General features: G+C 34.1%; 2 protein-coding genes across 2 annotated transcripts; one reads left to right on the forward strand and one right to left on the reverse strand.

Annotated features, from left to right (window-relative positions):
* The first annotated feature begins 5,601 nt into the window (after positions 1 to 5,601).
* On the forward strand, positions 5,602 to 11,808 carry LOC110795542 (nucleobase-ascorbate transporter 3). Its single transcript, XM_022000558.2, has 14 exons — positions 5,602 to 6,084; positions 7,449 to 7,546; positions 7,665 to 7,841; positions 8,876 to 8,976; positions 9,131 to 9,206; positions 9,303 to 9,362; positions 9,452 to 9,636; positions 9,734 to 9,830; positions 10,020 to 10,106; positions 10,198 to 10,256; positions 10,634 to 10,725; positions 10,834 to 10,911; positions 10,990 to 11,150; positions 11,242 to 11,808. Exons 1-14 carry the CDS (start codon positions 5,883 to 5,885, stop codon positions 11,461 to 11,463), a joined length of 1,695 nt encoding a protein of 564 aa, XP_021856250.2. The 5' UTR covers positions 5,602 to 5,882; the 3' UTR covers positions 11,464 to 11,808.
* A 1,879-nt stretch (positions 11,809 to 13,687) lies between these two features.
* Positions 13,688 to 17,057, reverse strand: LOC110795543 (probable disease resistance protein At4g33300). Its single transcript, XM_022000559.2, has 5 exons — positions 16,158 to 17,057; positions 15,546 to 15,901; positions 15,095 to 15,450; positions 14,814 to 15,019; positions 13,688 to 14,716 (listed from the first exon to the last, which is right to left on the reverse strand). Exons 1-5 carry the CDS (start codon positions 16,882 to 16,884, stop codon positions 13,890 to 13,892), a joined length of 2,472 nt encoding a protein of 823 aa, XP_021856251.2. The 5' UTR covers positions 16,885 to 17,057; the 3' UTR covers positions 13,688 to 13,889.
* Positions 17,058 to 21,064: the final 4,007 nt, after the last annotated feature.

Raw genomic sequence — 21,064 nt, forward strand, 5'->3', positions numbered from 1 at the left:
ATATATATTTTCATGGGTATTAATAGCTAAAATTGTTTACTAAAAGTGAGTAGTAGATACAAAACTAACAAAGTGCAGTACGAGATAGCCTTAATATGTGCAATCAATAGGGTAATTGTGATGTTAATAATTAAGGTGCAAATGTTGGTACGGGAACAACTACTATGAGTTTAAACGCATTAGCCGCGTTGAAATATGTGTGGTGATAACACCAGTGTTAAATTGTGCAGAGTGTGTATGCAAAACTATAACGTATACACTAGGTCTCGTACAAGAAGAGTAGAACAAATGGCTGAAACCCCGGACAACTCACTGTTACATTGCCTCTTTTTAACCTTTGAAAAAAGCAACTTTGATGGGCAATCACCACTTTTCACCCATAATTCCTTCATTCTTTGAGCCAATATTAATAGCGCAGCTTCGCTTCTTCATCTGAATGTTGAATAAGAGAATTGTAGATATTCCCTTTCTGCATATTGTCCACCTCTAGGCCTGCCAGCGCAAGCTTGTTTATAAATTGATGCCAATTAAGCCCCATAATTTTTTATTTTCCAAACACCATTTGCGCAAAACTTTTCGAATTGTATCCATCCTCCGGGATAAGGAATACATAGATGAGCCCCAAATATGAAGATTCCATACCTCTTGAATTGAACTTTTAATCTCTGGAAAAGAAAAACACCAATTTTCTAATTGATAAGGTCGATTCCTCGAAAACGTAGGTTCCTCGGTTTGTAGAATAATAGCAGCATGGTCATAAACTAAAATTGGTTGATTTAAATCCTTGTATCTGGGAATTTTGTGAACCAAGAGTGTTTCATATAGGATCGGTCTATTCTTTCCATAATTAGGAATTTTGACTCTCTTTTATTCGTTCAAGTGAAAGGTGGACCCGAAAAAGGTACCTCAGACAAATTAGAAGCTAATCTCCATTGTAAAAATAAATCCCAACCTTTAATTATTGAAGAACCTCCTAACTTATCAGAATAATGCTCGACTTGATTAAAATCTCCAATTAATAAACAAGTCGGGGATGTCATTAATAGAGTTAAAATTTGATTCCAAACTTCCTCCCTATCTTCTACAATTGGAGCACCATAAACAAACATTACTTCCCATATATTTCAGAACTTAATGGGAATGTTATTTTGAGTACCACGCAAGCTGTAATTAACTTGGTATTATAATAAAACTCGATTTAATTTTTAAATATATAAGAAGTTAGTTTCGTAAATTTTGGTTATTGATAATTTAAGATATTAATAGTTAAAGTTAATTATGCATTGAAAAGCATGACTAAAGAAATATGTCAATTAAATAAAAAAAGAAAGTGTCTAATTCAAAGTTAATCTATACCTAGTCTATACCTACTATTTAAAAAATCAAACCATAGTCTCATGTGTGACATGTGTCCAATATATTCTCCATACTTTTCATCATTTTTTCCTTTTTTTATTGCATCATTAATTAAAATGTTATTCAATATTACTAATACTTGTATGAAATTTGTAAAACTCAAAAGGCACTCTTGTATATGAAAAAAATAAACAACTTAATTAAAAGACACCCACAATAAAAACGTAGAAATAAATCATCACATATCAATAAGCATTAGTACTTATAACTTAATAATCTTTTAAATTCTTAACTTCAAAAACAATAAGAGTACAAGAAAACTAAGCAATTTTTTTTCTAATAAACTATCAACCTCTCATCTCCCGTAGCCCCCTTATAAACAAATATGACTACCAACCATTTTTCGTTATATCATTCACACAATCAACTATATCAACATACATTTTCAAAGGTAATATGCTTTCATTTTATGTGTTTTTACTTTTCTATGACTATGCCTTAATTTTTTCCCATTTATTTATATTATTTTAATCAATATATAGTCATTTGTCGCTCTTTGTTATTTTAGAAGAAATTATATTGTATATCACATTATCACGATCGTTGATTGTTACTCCTAAATTTTGTTTAGTTTGATTTTAAACCTTAAAGTAGAAAAAGAGTACAGTAATAGACATACAATATTTTTATTTATTTATATGTTACACTAACCAAACATTTGTGAATGTACCATAAAAAATATATCTTATGATATCTAAAAATTGTATCTCGGATAATATAAGTTTTTCATACTTTATAAATACGTTGCTCCCGTGCATTGCACGGGTCAAATGCTAGTTATATTAAGAACAAGGGGTTATCGACTTTTAAAATGTTCGTTAAATAAATAATATATTTTTTGGTGAAAAAGTAGTAAGTATTTTCATGAAATTGACTTGATTCGAACAAGATCCCATACAAAAAAATGTAACTTTCTAGTTATATACTCCCTCTGTTCCACAATGATGCTCCAATTTAGAATTTTGACACTATTCACAATTAAAGAGAATCTTCTAAATTATTTAAAATGCACAAGAAAAAACATATTTATGTGGTATCTTGTTTGATTCATCTCAATGAGTACTTTGATAGTATGAAAATATTATATTTTTTTACTAATATATAATTAGAGATATGAATGATACAAAATGTGCATTGACAAACGTGAAAAGTGAAAATTGGAACATCATTATGGAACGGAGGTAGTATGAAGTAAAACAATTTAATCATAAAGTACAACTACAGTTTAATATGTGTAGCTTTCTAATTATAAAGTGTATAACTATTTGATCATAAAGTATAATTGAAGTCATATATTCATAAGTCGATCTTAATTAACAGTGCCAGGCTGCGACCCATCTTTGCAAAGCAAGAGCGAGGCCAAGCTAAGAACAAATTACATCTTTCAATCCCCCTTTATAGAAGAGAAAGCCCAAATTCATTGAGACTGCTCGACCTCGGAAGAAAATTCGCGTGTAGGCCCTTGATCAATTCAGTGGCTAACATTGTAAGAGAAAATCCCCTATAAGAGAAAGTCGCGTAACCAGTCAGTTCACCGGGAGGATCGCCCTCCCAATTCAAAGTTTTTTCCTGTTATATAATAAAGAGAGCGGATGCAAGCTCTCAGTTTTGACTCTTCTTCCTTTCTTAAGTAAGAAAAGAACCATTAGTTGGTCGCCCGCTGTCTCCGACATGGACCCGGTGAAATTGAATTCTCCGTGAAGATGCCCTCCTATCTTTTGATTAGGAAAGCGTAAGGCTAGATCTCTTCAGGGTTCCCTCTCACTCTCTTTCGGCCCGAAGCCGATAGGAAGCAATTCTCAACCCTGCGATTCATTCTCGTAAAGATTATAACACACAAGTCGAGAATTTCAATCCGTATCTTAAACTTATGACCATTTGTTTCTCATCTTCTTGTATTTTTTCATGTAAAATATGTTTAGGAAAAAATATGCATAAGACTATACTTAAATATTCCCTTCGCCCATTTTTGTTTGGCCCAGTTGTCGTTTTGGGCCTTGTTCTTTTTTGTTGAATAATTTGTTCTTTCTTGTTTATTTGTTTGTTCATAATAATCATCTGGTTAATTTTCATAATGAAATTGTTCATACTTTTTTGTTTTATTTGTTCATACTTTTTGTATTCTTTGTTCTTTCTTGTTCTATTATTGAGCATCTTTTAAACTCTTGTTCTTTCTTTTTAACCTACTCCCTTCGTCCCACATTAGTTGTTACACTTACCTTTGCAAAAAAAATTTAGGTGATAAGTGGTTGTTTGGTTATCAATTGTTACTTTATTGAAAAAAGTAGATGTGATAGGAGTTAGAGGGGTATTTTTTTAATGGAATGAGAAAGGGTGTGGGGACAAAAAAAATTAGTGGGAAGAGAGAGACACCATAATAATTGTGAGGTCAAACCTAATTTAGAAGTGTAACAGCTAATCGGAGACGGACGAAAAAAGAAAGTGTAACAACTAATGTGGGACAGATGAAATATTTGTTTTCTTTGCATGCTCATCAATTTCAAAGCAGTAAATGTTCATTTTTAAATTAGTTGTGATCATCATATCAAATTACTTACTATTTTCATTTTCAACCCACAATAATGAGGAAATTGAAACCATGAAAGTCAAATATTGTGTTCAAATCACACTTCATACACACATTCGAAAAGTAAAGGAACTCATACTACATCAAAATCAAGATTCAAGATTGAAGATATAGAAAAATAAGTGGATGATTTCTACCAATATCTTGTAATTCAAGTAGATACATACGGAACGCCTAAAATTTGGTAAAAAAGTTACATAGGGAATGCCTAAAATTTGGTAAAAAATATGCTATTTGACATGTTTAATTGCTCCGTATAGGTAAATATGTTCAAAGTAATAACATAGTAAGCAATAACTAAATTCCTTTTAACATTAGTAAATACTAATTTCACAATCAGTAGATAAATGTTTATTTCAAAATTGTTTGAATAAAAGAAGATTTCCAAATAATTAGATAAACGTTGATATTCGAATGAGTAGATAAATGTTAATTTCCGAAATAGTAAATGTTCATTTTCAAATAAATAAATAAATATTTATTTACGATATAGTAAATGTTCTTTATAGATGGGTACAGCCAGCTCTGTGTACAACCAAAAATTTAAATGGGTAGACAAGGTCGAACCATAGCGCAAATTTTTGGCTATACCCGGGTACAGCCAAAGCTGGCTATACCCCCATCCAAAACGATGTCGTTTTGTGTTGTTTAAAATGAACATTAATATACTAGTACAAAAATGAACATTTACTATTTCGGAAATGAACATTTATTTATTTATTTGGAATGAACATTTACTATTTTGGAAATGAACATTTATTTATTTATTTGGAAATAAACAATATAGGCGCTTGTAAAAACATAAAAGACCAATGAAGTGAACAATTTCATTATGAATTTTAAAGCCAACATGAAAGAACAAACAATACAACAAGAAAGAACAAACAATAAAGCAGATAATTATTATGAACAAACAAATAAACAAGAAAGAACAAATAATTCAACAAAAAAGAACAAACAATATAAAAAAGAACATAAAATTCCAGGAAAAAAACAAATAATACAACAATTATGAACAATTTTATGATGAATTTTAAAGCCAACATGAAAGAACAAACAATACAACAATAAGTTTGATGAATGAATTTAAAAAAACAACAAGAAAGAACAAACAATACAACAAAAAAGAACAAACAATACAACAAGAAAGAACAAACAATACAAAAAGAAAAGAATAAAAGATTAATGAAGAGTTTAATTATGAACATTAACCATATGATTATTATAAACAAACAAATAAACAAGAAAGAACAAACAATATAAAAAAGAACATAAAATTCCAGAAGAAAGAACAAAAAATACAACAATTATGAAAATTTGATGATGAATTTAAAAACAACATGAAAGAACAAACAGTACAACAAGAATGAACAAACAGTACAACAAGAAAGAACAAACAGTACAATAAGAATGAACAAACAATACAATAAAAAAGAACAAACAGTCGACAAGAATGAACAAACAATATTAGCGCGTCGTTTTTGGGTACAGCCAGAGCTGGCTGTACCCGGGTACAGCAGTTAGAGATATGAACCATAGGCTTAAGTTAAGTTAGGAAAAAGGTTGAAAGTTTGAAAATAAATCGAATATAATAATGAGTCCAACAGAAGTTCCAAGTTCCAACTTCTCGATGTTCGTACAGCCAGACTCTCTTCTCTCTGTAGTCTATCTATCACACTGCCCATGCTTCCATTATCATCTCTCTCCTCTCTCTAATTTAATCTAATTAACTATCCATATTAATCCTATTTAACTCCCTAATAAAAACAAAACACAACTCCATTTGAATAAACCTGAACAAAGTGAGTAACTACTCAGCAAAGTACTCACCTCTTTCTCTCTCTACCTTTACTTGTCGGTGATTCAATCAAATCCTAAAATGGGTGAAACGGGCAATCACAACCATGACCACAGCCACAACCACAACCACAACCACCAGCAACCGCCGTCACAATCGATGGCGCCACCACAACCACCACCAGGGTCACACCTCCCTATGGGTGCTGCTAGGGGGCCCATCTTTCAACCTCAAGAACAACTCACTAATCTTAACTATTGCATCCACTCTAATCCCTCTTGGCGTTAGTCTTACTTTCTCTCTCCTAATTTCCATTTTAATAAATTTTAACTAGTTCATTATTTTTAATTTTTGTTGTGTTTGTAATGGAGAACTATTTAAGTTGGCTACTTTTTCTTTCTTTTCTTGTATAATTAAACATAGAAAGGTAAGAATTAGTGTTGGTTACTCAAGTTGAAAAGGTTATGAATTTTCAATGTTTCTTTTTGTTTTGTTTGTGGTTTATGAATCCAATTTGATTCTGCTTTTTGCTGATACCGATTCCAGCTTTATCATGGGATTCTATAGTAGTATATTCTGATGGGAGTTGATCGGGTTTTGCTTTTTTACTCAAAATAAAAAGTGAAGTGAAGCTGATCTTTTACTATTATTCAAATTGGGTTGTTAGTTTAATAATTATGGAGTAGTTATAAAGGATATGAGTAAAGTTTCTTTCTGGCTATATCTTTTTGCTTTCTACTCCATAGTTTTGATGATTGTAGCCGGTAAGATACCGCGAATTTATGTATCGTCTTATTTGTTTTGATTGGGAGATGAAACGTGTAATCTAGTTGTACACCGAGGTGTGAATCTGGAAATCTGACATGGAGGAAACTTAAGTTGAACTTATTTATCCTCTCCATGGTCCATTTTGTCAATGAATGCTTGGGATGATTTAGTTTTTTTTCAGTTGTAGTTGAAAAATATTCAATGTCTTGGCTTTTGGCTGAAATTGAAGTCTCGGATAAAAAATTGATATTTGGAAACTATATGCTAAGACGAATCTAACAAGATCCCACATGATTACGTTTCTCCTTAAGTGTAGATCATAAAAAACAAACAAATTAGACTCTATCAATAATGCAAAAAATAAAATGTTGCAACTGTAAAGAAACGGAGGAAGTACAACATAATTAGGTAGTGAATTGTCTTCCGTGTATTAAAGCACACCGCGAGTTCAATAGCACTTTTGTCTTTATGAATATACTCATTGTATCTTATACCAACTTGTTAATTCTAGGTCACTGAATAGTTTTTGCTGCCCGTTTAGTGAGGCAGGGGATCATGGGGCTGGGCACATATCCACCAAGGGGCAGTAAGACATGCCCTGGAAGTTCTACAATATATAATGGTTGTAGGGGATTATTAGATTCTTTTCCTGGCATATTCAGTTATAGTAGAGAAATACTAACAAGAATTTGTTGGTATAGCAGTAAAGCTTAGGCGAAAAGTGGACATCGCCAAAGTCTGTTGGTAATCCATGTAACTCTGTGTGATGATCTCTTATTGTTTTTGAATGACTCCTTGGTAAAATGTTTTAGTAGAAAATAAAATGAAATGTTAGTTCCACCCTCTTTTTTTTCTGCTAAAAAAATACAATATTTGCAGACCAAACATGCATACTGGGTTTTCAACACTACATTGTAATGCTTGGAACAACTATCTTGATCACCAACTCCGTTGTCCCTTTAATGGGCGGTAATCGTGTAAGTTTACTTCACCTTTCTACTTTTGTTTTAAAATGGATGCTGATGGTATATTGTGCTGAACTTATTTTGTTGTTGCATTGAACTTTTATATCTTTTTTCTGTTCATTATATTTAGGGGGATAGAGCCCGTGTGATCCAAGGCATGCTCTTTATGTCGGGAATCAACACACTTATTCAAACCTTGATCGGGTCTAGACTCCCTGTGGTGATGGGTCCATCATATGTGTACCTCATACCCATTATGAGCATCATCAGTAGCAATAATACAGGAAATTATGATAGTGAACACCAGGTAGGAGGTTATGAACCTCTATTTTTATTTTTTATTTCTTGCTTCTGTATTTAAACCATATGATTATTAGAAGTGTTCTGCTTTGTGCTTTTCAAACATATCTGTAAGAATGTTTCTGCTTGATTTAGTCCGTCTGTTGGATATATTGGAGCTACTATTGAGTAGGGCATTGCTGCTAGTATGGAATGACTTGACTACCAAAAAATATTGTTATGATGTTGCTCTTAGCTATCAGTAAAAGTGACCTTCAACATACGCTTATAAAGACATTATTTTCTGAAGTGAATGATGAAAACTTTAACAAATAAAAGGCATTTAAGTGATGTAATACTCCCTCCGTCCCTTAATACTCGCACCGCTTTCCTTTTTGGGCCATCCCTTAATACTTGCACCGCTTCTATAAATGGAAATCTTTACCAATATTATATTATTTCTCACACTTACCTACTACCCCACCTACACCCCTACTCACTACAAAATCTCATTTAAAAATCCACACCCCCCACTCACCACTCCCCACCCCTTACACATTTCCCACTAACTATATTAAAAAAATACCCCACTATCAACTAACACCCATTAAATTAATAAGTCAATTCAAGTGTCTTAAACTCCGCACCGGTCAAACCGGTGCGAGTATTAAGGGATGGAGGGAGTAAGAAATATCAGGAATGTAATTAACAGATTACATTTAAATGAAAATAGTGGTTGTGCTTGATTGACAATACATATTTTGGATCTAAGTTAGCAGTGATCCGGCATTTGATAGGCTAACTCATCTTTGTTTTTCTCTATGTAAAGAAGGCACATCTTGTGCTTATAAGGTACAACTGATAAAAACTTGAGTGCATTGTTTTTCATGTTAGACATCTGTGTTTATCGACTGTTCTGTACATATAATTAGTTCCTAACTGGATGTTCCATTCAGAGCAGGCTGCGGTTTAATTATTTAGCTGATTTATACTTGAGCAATCTACATTCTACGTTTGTGTCTTAAGTAAAGATGCTGAGGACTCTTAGATTGGTTTTTGCAGAGATTTGTTCACAATATAAGGACTATCCAAGGATCTTTGATAGTTTCATCTTTTGTCAGCATCATTCTTGGATTTAGCAAAGCATGGGGAAATTTCACGAGGTACAGAATGGTCTTCCTGTGAAAATACCTTTCTATTGATATGATGCTCTTAATTAATAAAATCAATGGAGGCGCATACCAGAAGCTTTAATTCAGGTCTTTAGCCAAGACAATTTTGTACTCATCTCTTTTTTCATAATAATACTACTGGCAGGCTCTTTAGTCCAGTTGTCATCGTGCCTGTAGTTTCTCTGGTCGGACTTGGTCTGTTTGCGAGGGGCTTTGCACTGGTATTGTCCTCTTTTTATGGTTCAGAAACATTTATCTGAGTTCTTAGCCGTAAAATGTGGCTGATGAGATCTTTTGCTTCATCATCTTTGTTACAGCTTGCAAACTGTGTGGAACTGGGCCTACCAATGCTAGTTTTGCTAGTTCTCGTGCAACAGGCAATTTCCAATTTGACTGGTATCACTCTCTTTCATCATTGAGGAGGACTGATTTTAAAGACATAAGTTTGTGTATGTTGGTTTTTCAGTATGCAAAGCGGCTCCACTCAAGAGCACACTCCATTTTGGAAAGATACGCGTTGCTTCTTTGCCTGGGATTAATCTGGGCTTTTGCAGCCATCCTGACTGCTGGTGGTGTCTATAATAGAGTCAAAGAGCAGACTAAGATGAGTTGCCGCACAGATCGCTCCTTTCTCGCACCATACGCTCCATGGTATGTCAACAGAAATTTAGGCAGCTAATCAAGGATTTTATTTTTTCCTTGAGATCCTTTTACTGATCAGGTTCTAATATTTGTGGTCAATATCTAGGATAAAAGTTCCATACCCTTTCCAGTGGGGTACACCGATATTCAGTGCAGGCAGTGTGTTTGGGATGATGGGTGCCGCACTTGTTTCATCAGCAGAGGTTTGATCACGTTCGCATAAAATTAATAACTTTGTTTGTGTTTTCATGATTTGAGTATTATGAATTTATAAAATCACTTTGTGGCTGAAAGCTCTTTTAGGTAAAATAGTGGATGAGCTCTATTTAAGTAGTAGGATATTGGCATGTTTTTGTGATCCATCTTTTTGAATGATTCGTTTTCTGGTGCAGACCACTGGAACATTTTATGCAGCTGCCCGCCTATCTGGTGCCACTCCTCCTCCCGGTCATGTGTTGAGCAGAAGTATAGGGTGGCAGGTTGGGGCTGAGATTATATTAATTATTTGTTTGGCTATTCAGCTTGGAGTAATATGTGCTAAGGAAGGTTAACTGTTCTTTTGGCACGCAGGGTATAAGCATGCTTCTTGATGGGCTATTTGGTTCTGTTGTTGGTTCAACTGCTTCGGTGTAAGTGCCCTGTATATGCAGCGTTTCCAACCCATTTTTGTAAATTTAGGGAGCTATTATAGCAGATACTTTTTTCTGAAATCACTTGGTTCAAGAATAATCCATTGTGTTGTCGAGTAATTGGTTCCTCTTTAAAACCGTGTTTTGGTGTTCTAAAAGAAGAAAAGTCCTACGAGAAAGAATAATGTAAATGAAGTTCCTTATTGAAATTCTTCTTCTCTTGTGAGATAGTTTGTTCAGTTTCAGTTAAAACAGTAGTAGGATAGTTATACTACTGCCTTAAGTTGAGTGGAAACAGTAATAGGTTTTTTCAGCACCTTCTTATCTCATTAAGCTGCTACATATCTCATACATTTAAGTTTGACTTTTTCTTGCAGGGAGAATGTCGGGCTTCTTGGACTGACACATGTAGGAAGTAGGAGAGTTGTTCAAGTGTCTACAGCTTTCATGATCTTTTTCTCCATATTTGGTGAGCAGTTCTGGAGTAACAGCTACAAACGAAGCTGTAATGAAATATAGTATATATGTATTGTCATCTTTGTAAGCTTAATTATCTTCTGTGAAATATCTGTTTCAGGAAAATTTGGATCCTTCTTTGCATCAATCCCTCTACCAATATTTGCTGCCATATATTGCGTTCTGTATGGAATAGTTGGTAAGTATATTATTAATTTTAATTACCTATTTGATGTTATGAATGCCTTGTAACTGGTCACTATCTTGATTCTTGCAGCTGCCAATGGGATTTCCTTCATTCAATTTACGAACAATAATTCCATGAGGAATATGTACGTTTTGGGGCTGAGTCTTTTCCTTGGAATATCGATACCTTATTACTTTATGAGTTACACCATGACAGCAAATCATGGGCCTGTTAACACCGGTGGTGCATGGGTAAGTTGTTTTTATATCAAGTAATGTTCACATATTGTTTCCTTTCTTGATATTGGCTTATGGAGATTGATATGTATATATATATTTGCAGTTCAACGACATACTAAATGCAGTTTTCTCATCACCGGCTACGGTGGCCATGATTGTTGGGACGTTGCTGGATATCACACTAGAAGCAAGGGATACGGCTGTTGATAGAGGTGTTCCATGGTGGATTCCGTTCCAACACAGGAAGGGTGAGGTGAGGAATGAAGAATTTTATAGTCTTCCTCTCAGAATAAATGAGTTCATGCCTACGAGATTCATCAAGTAATTATGTCAAATCTTACCTTGTAAATTAAGGTTTGGATTTCATCCTTTCTATCTTTAGGTTTTAACCCTTCTGTAGTTCTGTGTATGTGATATAGAAATTATATTTATTGCAACGTATAAGAATCTATCGAAAAAAGATAGTTTTACTGATAGGTTTGATCTCTAGGCTATTCCTTGCTCTTCTACAGTTGTAGTAAGGCAACTGTTATTTCAATAGCTTAACATAATTTTGCTCGTAGAACGACACTTGCGATTTTGTGTTGATAATGTAATTGTATCATTTTCCTTAATTGGGATGCTTACATTGCGTTTATAAGTGCGATATCAAATAATTTTTTTCCCTAGATGTACTTGTTATTACCAACAAACACCGAGTATGAGTTTCAAGTATGGACCAACGGGAGAATTCGAAGAATTCACAGTTGATTTTCATGTTTTATGAGTTTTAATTTAATCTAAAAGGAAGTAAATATGAAAGCAGAGATCATATCTCAAAAGGAAGTAAATGTTGCAATTAAAAGAAAGGTTAAATTGTATTTTACCACCTAAAAAATCGAAAAATGGTTTTTTATCACTTATTTTACCTAAAAAAATTTAAAATTTATTTTTTACCACCTGAAATATTGAAAAATATATGAAAATGTTATGTATGGCGCCACTATAACGGTAACACTTCTTGTACGTTCTATTTTCCACGATTTTATGTATTTAACTCTTTTTTCTTCCCCAACTTCCTTATGTTCTATGAAATTACATAATTTTCACCACCATTTGTTCACAACAAAATTGACAAAATTGAATGGAAGTAAATAGAGAAGGGTGAAAGAGTTAATGAAAATCACACAGGGAGTGTAAGTGTAAAACATTGGAGGAAAATTAAATTAGGTAGCCATACATAAGCGTTACATCTACTTTTTCTCTTTTCAGTGGCAAAAAACAAGTTTTGATTTTTTTAGGTAGTAAAATACACGCTTTGATTATTTTTTTATTTTATTTAATTTTATTTTTGAAACAAATATTTTTTATTTATTTTTAAAATTCTTTAAATATTTTTAATTTCACATCCTATTTTGAAATATACTTATTTTACTTATTCATTTATTTTAAACTTTACCTATTTTTATTATCTCTTATAATATTTCTTCTATAATGTATATACATTTTTCTCTTATCTTACTTTCATTAATTCCACTTTCTCTTCCTTGTTTTTTTCTTTTTACTTCCTGCTCTTTCTGGTTTGATTGGTGACTATGACGATCTCCTACGACGATTCATGTTAGCCGACTCCAAATCATTTTGAGACTAAGGCTTTGTTGTTGTTTTAATTTTTAAGTTGGTAAAAAATAATTTTTTGATTTTTTAGGTGGTAAAAAACAATTTGTCCTAAAAGAAAACCAAAAGAATATTTGTCGGATTGGTTTATATAGGACAACACATACATGATACAACCGATTATAATTTGCAATGGGTGTAAATAAAATTATCGGGCAGGTGATAATTTTATTTGGGTGCGAAAATCCACGGTGATGATAGATGGTTAGAAATTGTTGAGCCATCATTATTGGGCACAAAGTTTGGTCTAGTTGACAAGCAAAAAGAGTAGTTGACGTGAAGCTAATGCGTCGTTATATGCACATTTTTTCTACGAAATTTACAAGTCGTTGAATGTCTCCCATTGATTGTCAGCAGCCCCTAATTCAATCATCCAAAACTATCAATCACCATTATGTTTGAGAAGACCAAATTCATCTCATACTCTATTTTCTAGTGTCAAATCATTATACATCTTATCATTTACTCTGTATTTATCTCATTATACATACTCCGTATTTTATTGTTACATTTCGCATCAATTCTGAATATCAACGTAAAAGTCATTGTACATTCTAAATTAAACTTTATCCATTCTTTCAGGGACATTCTAAAATGGCAAATGGTTCAAATAAAAAGGGGCAAAGACTTGTTTTAGAAATGAAGGGATTGAAGTAAGTAGTAGTAACTAGTACTACCTCCGTTTCATAAAGTTCTTTACGCTTTGGAAAATGTGTCTAAAGTATAAAAACTTTAACCGTAAATTCTCACTAATATATACATCAAAACGTTACATGTAAGATCTTGTTAGACTGGTCTCGGGATTTATTTTCAGAATATCAAATTTTTATAATGTTTTCACATACGAAATTGAATATATTAGTAATTAAATGTTGCATTGGAGTCCGTGCAAATAGTAACTGTAAAAATCTTTTTGAAACGGAGGTAGTACATGATATAAGTTCAACATTGAACTTACCACTATATACATCGGTAATTCACTACTGCCTGGTGTGAGTTGGGATCAAATCCCCTACTATGATGTGCACTGTATTAGTATCTACCATGATCAGATCCCATACCAGTCCTTGTATCCTGTAACCAGTCCTGATTTGCTCAGTCTGTCAACCAATTAAGGTCAAAACAATCCTCAGCAACCTGAACTCGAAGTCCAGGCAGAGCAAATTCCAAGTCCTTCCACATCCACGAAATATCTTCATCACATATGACATGCCTCAATGACTGCAAAGATACTGCAGATTTTGGCAGTGTCCTTATGTAGGAACACTCACGCATGTCAATCTTCTCCAATCTAATCAGTCTACCAAAGTTTTCTGGAAGTAACACCATTTTCACACATTGAGATATATCAAGGTACTTCAACCAAACTAGCTGACATATACCGGAAGGCAGACTTTTCAGATTGGGGCAAGCATACACCCTCATGATTTGTAGACAATCCAACTTACCTATATCAGATGGTAGCTCTTTTAAGCTGTGGCAATTGGTAATGCTTAGACTCACCAGTGAGCGAAGCCAGCATATGCTTTCAGGCAACTTCACCAGGTCTATGCAATGATCTATTGTCAGTTCTGACAGATGGGGTGCCAAATCCGTAACAGATTGCTCCAATATCTTATCAACTTGTTTGCATAACACTAGTGATATTTTCCGCAATTTCACCAATGGTAAGCTACTCTTGGGCAACTGAGGAACTGAGATCTTTTCAAACCAGAGGCTCCTCAAGTTGCCCATAGTAGCAAATACTGATAAGTTGACAAGGACTGCATGTAAGCTGCTGTTGTTGATTAATATTAATGCCCTTAGTCTTGGCATCTTGGTTATAAAGGGTGGAAGAAAGTACTCGTTTGAGGAAAAGTTTAATATCAGTACTTCAGCCTTGGGGAAATCCATGGATAACCAATCTGTTTCCTTCATTTCACCTGCATATTCGTATATACATTATATCGTAACAAAATTAATACATCATAACATTATGCGCGGAGGAAATACTGTAACTGAGAATTGTTAGTTATATACCTGTATGTAGCGAAACAATCTGGGCATTGAATTGCTGATCTGCATTCCTCTCCCATTCTTTTGGAAGACTTGCTTCTCTTTGTGGCATAATCAGACGTTTTCGCTCATTAATGTGTCCCCAATTGCTTAAATGCAAAGCTAGGTCTCTCAAAACATCATGCTGCATCACAAAGATGGTATAATAGCTACTATACAGATCTCCAGCCCTGAGAATTGAGCATATAAAATGTCACATCTCTAAATTACAAGGTGGGTTTTCTTGGTTGAAAAATGAAAAGTACCTTGCATCTTTGAGCATAGAAAGAAGATTCTTCTCCGACAACTCCATAAGAATAGCAAAAGCCTCTTCTTCATCAATGTCATGAATCTCAACCCACATGTTAATTAGAACATCTAGGGGGATCTTCTTGTCCTCAGGGAAGCAAGCCAAGTCGAGGAAACATTCCTTAACCTTTTCAGGCAAATAAGATATACTTGTTTCCATCCGCTTTACCAGATTAACCTCATGAGATTCACCAATAGGCTCACCCCGGGAAAGCCTCTTCTTTGCACTTATCCAAAACATGGGTGGTTGCCCTCGCAGTGAAGCTCCAATTACTTTAAGAGCCAAAGGCAAACCTTTACATTCACTCACAACCTATCAAGTAAAAACCCATCCCAACTTCAGCATAATCATTAATGTATAGTTATAGATAACAACATTTCTAGAGAAATACTGAATTGAACCCATACCTGTTTGACCAATCGATCATCAGCGCTAACAGGAACAGAAATCTGCCCAAAAGCAGACTGACAAAATAAAGACATAGCTTCAGTATTGTTCAACAGTTCAACCTCATAAGTCTGGTTAGCAACACTTGGAAATTTCGACCTTGAAACAACAAGGGTTTTACAACCAGGCACTCGGAAAATAAGCTGCTCCACCACTGATAGCGACCAAACATCATCCAATACCACCAGAGCACCAGCTCCAGATTTGCTATCCATATACTCCGTTTCCGACAAAAATTGCCATACCCTTAACCTCAGTTCCTCCACATTAGGAGATTGAGACACAGTCAGGAACAAAATCCGATCGCTAAAGTAAGCTGCAACAGTTTGATCAAAACAAAGTTAGAACTCAAGATTAAATTAGTCAATAGGCAAGTCTACTGATTTACTCAACTCTGAATGTTAAAGACTTCCATAATATTTTGACTAACCTAATTCCGTTCCTTTTGAATTCAACACAATTTAACAAATTTATCACAAGAATTCCAAAGAAAAAAGGACTGATACATCACAAAGTTTATCGGCACCATTTTACTAGCTAGCTATATTTGAGTTGGTGTGTAGATTACTTACATTTAAGTTGATGATCCCTACAAAGTTGTTTAACAAGAGTAGTTTTACCACTACCACCAATCCCAGAAATCCCAATAACACCATCACACTTCCCCATAACAATCTCCTTAACTTTCTTAACACCCACTTCCAAACTCAAAGCCAAATTCCCCAAACTACCCTCAAACATCCCTTGTAATTCCTCCACTCTCCCCATCTCTTCCTCCACCCACCCACCACCAACAGCAGCAGCAGCAGCAGCAGCAGCAGCAGCAACAGCAGTACCCCCAATCTTCAACGAGCTTAGTTGGCTCTCAATCCTTCTAGTAGATCCATCAAGCCGATCAAACCGCTCAGCCGAGTCAAACCTTAAGTGATGAACATCAGCAAGAACATGAGCTTGCATAGGCCCTTGAACAAACCTTGAAACCTTCTTCTCAAGCTTCTCCATCTTCCTAGCTAGCTGCAGATTCTTGTAGACGTTCCATCGATTCGAAGCGAGCACCTTATTGGAGAGTTCCATACCGGAACGAAGAGTTTCGGAGATTCGATCGAGCTGAGATTGTCGAAACTGAGGTAACTCCACTCCAGAGTACTTGATTTCTTGGATGATGGGGAGGAGTTCGTGGATGTGATGGATGAGTTCCTCGGCACTTGCTCTACAGAGAGTTGATTTACGAACGATGGCGATAAGATGTTTAAGGAGCTCGGTCGCTATCTCGCCGGCAAAGAGATCGGTTACTGCCATTGCTGTGGTTGATACTCAGGTCACAGATGTATGTGAGTGGAGTTGTGGAATATGGCGGGGATTTTGTTAAGTCAATTTGGTGGCAAGACTAAGAATAGTTTACTCAAGTCAATTACTATCGTTTTTTTTTTCTTTTGGGTAGGCCCATTAGTTAGGAGAACGTTGTTACTTGTTCTCTACTGGTAAGCCATCGACCATTGTCCTATTATATATGAATGGCTAATATCTTCCTCATGTTTTCATTTTTATTTTTTAAGGTCTGTTTTTTAATCAGTTAAGAAGAAAAGATCATACTGAACTATTATCTATTACTATATTTTTTGGAAAAATTACTTTAAATAATCCAACCTTTCGACGATTTTCTGTTAATAATCCGACCTTTGAATTATTATCTAATAATCTAACCTTTGCACCCCATTAACTTTCATTGCACCTAACAAGTCACCAACCCGGTATAGCAGGTCACCTATATACGTGTCATGCAACCATTTGTTATTTTTATATTAGAAAATAATTAATATATATTTTTTTTTTCCCTTTACCTTCTTCCTTTTTCTAGTTTTTGTCTTTCTTCTTTTCTTTACCCTTCCTCCTTGTTTAGTCGCGGCCTCCACCAGAACTCTAACCCTTAACCAAATCCATTATAAAAACCATTTTTTTCATTTTTAATATTATTTCTTTGAATTACATTAAAAAAAAAAAAACCTTCATCATCTCCTATATCCACCACCGCAACTCCTCCTCTTCCGCTTCATCATCATTCCTTCTTTATTCTTCTTGTCAATCACCAACAAGTTATGCCTCTTCAACTAGTGAAATTTCTATTGATTTTTTTTTTATGATTAGTAAAAAAATTAATGAAGGATTACTCAAATAACTAAAGAGAATTTCAATTGAAATTTTAGTATGAGGAAACGGATTTGTAGATCTTGATGAGGGTGTGGTTATATATCTGCTAGATTTTGCCGCCCCACTTTGTAGATGGTTTTGATAGTGGTGACAGAGCTAGGGACATTCCGAGGTGAGGGGTATTAGCAGTGGTGGTTGATTTTGGGTGTTAGTGATTGTTTGTTGGTGGTGAAGAATAGACGGTGAGGAGGTGAGGTGAAGGAGAAAGATGGTTGGTTTAATTGGTTGGGTAGTGGTTGTGGTGGTGGTGCGGTACAGACAATAAAAGGATGGAGAGAAATTTTTTGTTACATAAAGGTAAAATTAATTTTAAGAAATATAAATAAAATAATTCCATCAAAAAGGAAAAAAAATACAGCAATCAGTTTTGAGGAAGGATGGGTTCTTTTTAGAATAAATAAAAATAAATAAATAAAGGTGATGACTTGTTGTGCCGGTTGCAAGTGGTTTAGGTGCAATAAAAATTAATAGGGTATAAAGGTTAGATTATTAGATAATAATCAAAAGGTTGGATTATTAACGGAAAATGGTCAAAAGGTTGGATTATTTAAAGTAATTTTTCCTATTTTTTAAATGATTTTTACAGTTATTATTTAAACAAATGTTGAAAAAAAAAATAGAAAAAGGGTGGTTGAATATTATAAAATATGGATAAAGATAATTGTAAAAATAAGGGTTTGTGTCAGAAAATAAATAAATAAAGTAGGATAAATTGAGTGGAAAATTGTAAATGTTGTGGGGGTAAGAAAGGTATGATAGTAATTTTTTTGTCAAAACATAGTATAAACTACAACGTAAAAGCGGTGCTTATGAGCTCCCCGAACTCGCGAGCTACTCGAACCCGACTCGGTCAAAGCTCGGTCAAAACTCGACTCGAATCAGCTCGACTCGAGCTCGAGATCGACTCGAAAATTTAACGAGTCGAGTCGAGCAACTTGATACTCGACTCGAAAAGCTCGAGAAGCTCGAATTATATATACATAATAAAAACTGTTATAAAAATATAAATGTTTTATTTTATCATTTTTATTCATCATTTTATGTTTTTTAATTCTTTAATAAAAATATTTTTTTTCTTCCTAAAATGGATGAATAAGTTATTAAGGACAAAAAAAAAAAAAATCTAATTCGTCCATATGGATTACACTATTTGGCAGTCAAAATGTTTTCTACCGTTACTCCAACGTTGGTACATAAATAAGGGAGGAAAGAAGGAAATAAGTATATTCATTTTGTCCCACATGGGTAAATAAGTGAGGGAGGAAAGAAGAAAATGTTATATTAACTTTGTCCCACATTGGTTAATAAGTGAGGGAGGAAAGAGAAAAAGGGTTATAAGTATTACTCTTTGAGTATGAAAGTGTACAAATCACTTCCATTGGGCTTTCATTTGGGCTTTCATTTGGGCTAATGGATATATTGATTTGGGGTATAAACTTACTTTTTATAAGATTTAAATTTGATTTAAGTTGAATTTAAGCTCAATTTTGGGTTTTCAAGTCGATTATGAGTCGAGTTTTAGCTCGAGTGCTTGTGTTTTCGAGCCGACTTCGAGTCGAGTTCAAGCCGAGTTCGAGCTTGAGTTTAGTTTTTGAGCTCGGCTTTGAGTTTTTGAGCTGATTTCGAGCCGATTTCGAGTCGAGTTCGAGCTCAGGTTTAGTTTTCGAGTTCGAGTCGAGTTTGAAAATTTTAAGCTCGCGAGTTTTCGAGTCGAGTCGAGTTTGACTATGAGTTTTCGAGTTCGAGTCGAGCTTAGCCAAACTCGAGCTCGACTCGGCTCGGCTCATTAGCATCCCTATAAAGAACATTATAAAATGGACTTAAATAGAAAGTGTAAAGATCATTTTGAAACGAAGGTGGTACATGTTAGCTAATTGAGTTATGCAAGTCTATATTTGAGCCATTTTCAAGTATTTTGCAAATAATAGGGCTCAACCCTGAAAGCTTAAAGTTACAAAATGAATTATCACTTGTGTTAGTTTGGTTAGATATTTTGCAGGTGATTTCAAACTATCAGATTGACATGTATGATGTTAACAAAAACATATACGAAGTACATTGTTTTATCTCTCGTAAGGATAGAGAACATAGTCTAATTGATTCTCCATCTAATAATACGTGCATTAACAACGTTTTCGTTGTAGTTAGTCTCCTATCACCACTATCAAGTCATGTAACACTTATTAGTTATCATACTATATTAAACAGTATGTCTGTTGGATAGGAGATGAGTGACGTGAGATGTGGTACGAAAATTACTAACTGCCAGACTTTAATATTTTTCATGAATTTGTATTTTAAATGACAGATAACCGAAGAGTAGTAAGGGTATTAGTGTCAATCCATAGAGTTTTATTATATGAAGAAATAGGTAAACAATTTTTTCGGTTTTTTCACCAGATAACCCGGAGGTTCTAAAGAATACACCGGATATCTCGTGTTATCAAAATTCACCAGTACCCCTGAAACTTTTAAGAAACTAGTGGTCAGGGCGCGCGGTATGCTCTTGAATAACTACTTTGGTATCAACTTTATTCTGATGCTCTATATATATTTGTACTAATGATATATAGAGTGACAAGTTGTACCGACTTTGATTTAATTCTTACTTCACAATAGCATAGGTTAGGAATAACTAATTCGGTATCAACTTTGTTCTAATGCTCTATATATATATATATATATATATATATATATATATATATATATATATATATATATATATATGTACTAATGATATGTCGAGTGACAAAATGTACCGACTTTGATTTAATTCTTACTTCATAATATATCATATGTTGTTTGTTTGCAATGTTATTTTTTTTTTTTACCTATCGAAGTTGACGACAGTTTCATGGATATGTCGAACAACTTCCTGTTGATATGTTTAAGCCTGTTTGGGCGGTTCGGTAATGGAAGCAATTTAATAATAATAAAATTTAAAAGTAAATAAAATTTAGTGGGTATCATGTAATAATAAGGAGAAGAATTAAATTTAACGGATATTTCATGAAATGCTCCTGAGTTTTGAAGTAATTCACCAAATGGCCATCAAGTTCCAATAATTCACCAAATACCCCTTACAAATCGAACAATATTATCAAATTCCCACAGAGTTAACGGACGTTAACTCTCCGTTAGAGGGAGTTTACTATATTGCCCTTATTTTGCTTTTGGGCGCCATAACCCATCCCTACCCCTGGTTACCCATTCTACAGTTCAAAAAATTTGCGACTCTTAAACTGCTCATCTCTCTCTCTCTCTCTCTCTC

This window comes from Spinacia oleracea, chromosome 5 (assembly GCF_020520425.1).
Source record: "Spinacia oleracea cultivar Varoflay chromosome 5, BTI_SOV_V1, whole genome shotgun sequence".
In the NCBI taxonomy this organism is placed as follows: Eukaryota; Viridiplantae; Streptophyta; class Magnoliopsida; order Caryophyllales; family Amaranthaceae; genus Spinacia; species Spinacia oleracea.

Excerpts from the sequence above, each read along its gene's own strand:
- LOC110795542 (XM_022000558.2), top strand. The coding sequence starts at position 5,883 with ATGGGTGAAACGGGCAATCACAACCATGACCACAGCCACAACCACAAC. Across the intron at positions 8,977-9,130 it reads GCATGGGGAAATTTCACGAG|GCTCTTTAGTCCAGTTGTCA; the intron begins GTACAGAATGGT and ends TACTACTGGCAG. Across the intron at positions 10,726-10,833 it reads GATCTTTTTCTCCATATTTG|GAAAATTTGGATCCTTCTTT; the intron begins GTGAGCAGTTCT and ends TATCTGTTTCAG.
- LOC110795543 (XM_022000559.2), bottom strand. The coding sequence starts at position 16,884 with ATGGCAGTAACCGATCTCTTTGCCGGCGAGATAGCGACCGAGCTCCTT. Across the intron at positions 15,902-16,157 it reads TAGGGATCATCAACTTAAAT|CTTACTTTAGCGATCGGATT; the intron begins GTAAGTAATCTA and ends AAACTGTTGCAG. Across the intron at positions 15,020-15,094 it reads TCTATGCTCAAAGATGCAAG|GGCTGGAGATCTGTATAGTA; the intron begins GTACTTTTCATT and ends CTCAATTCTCAG.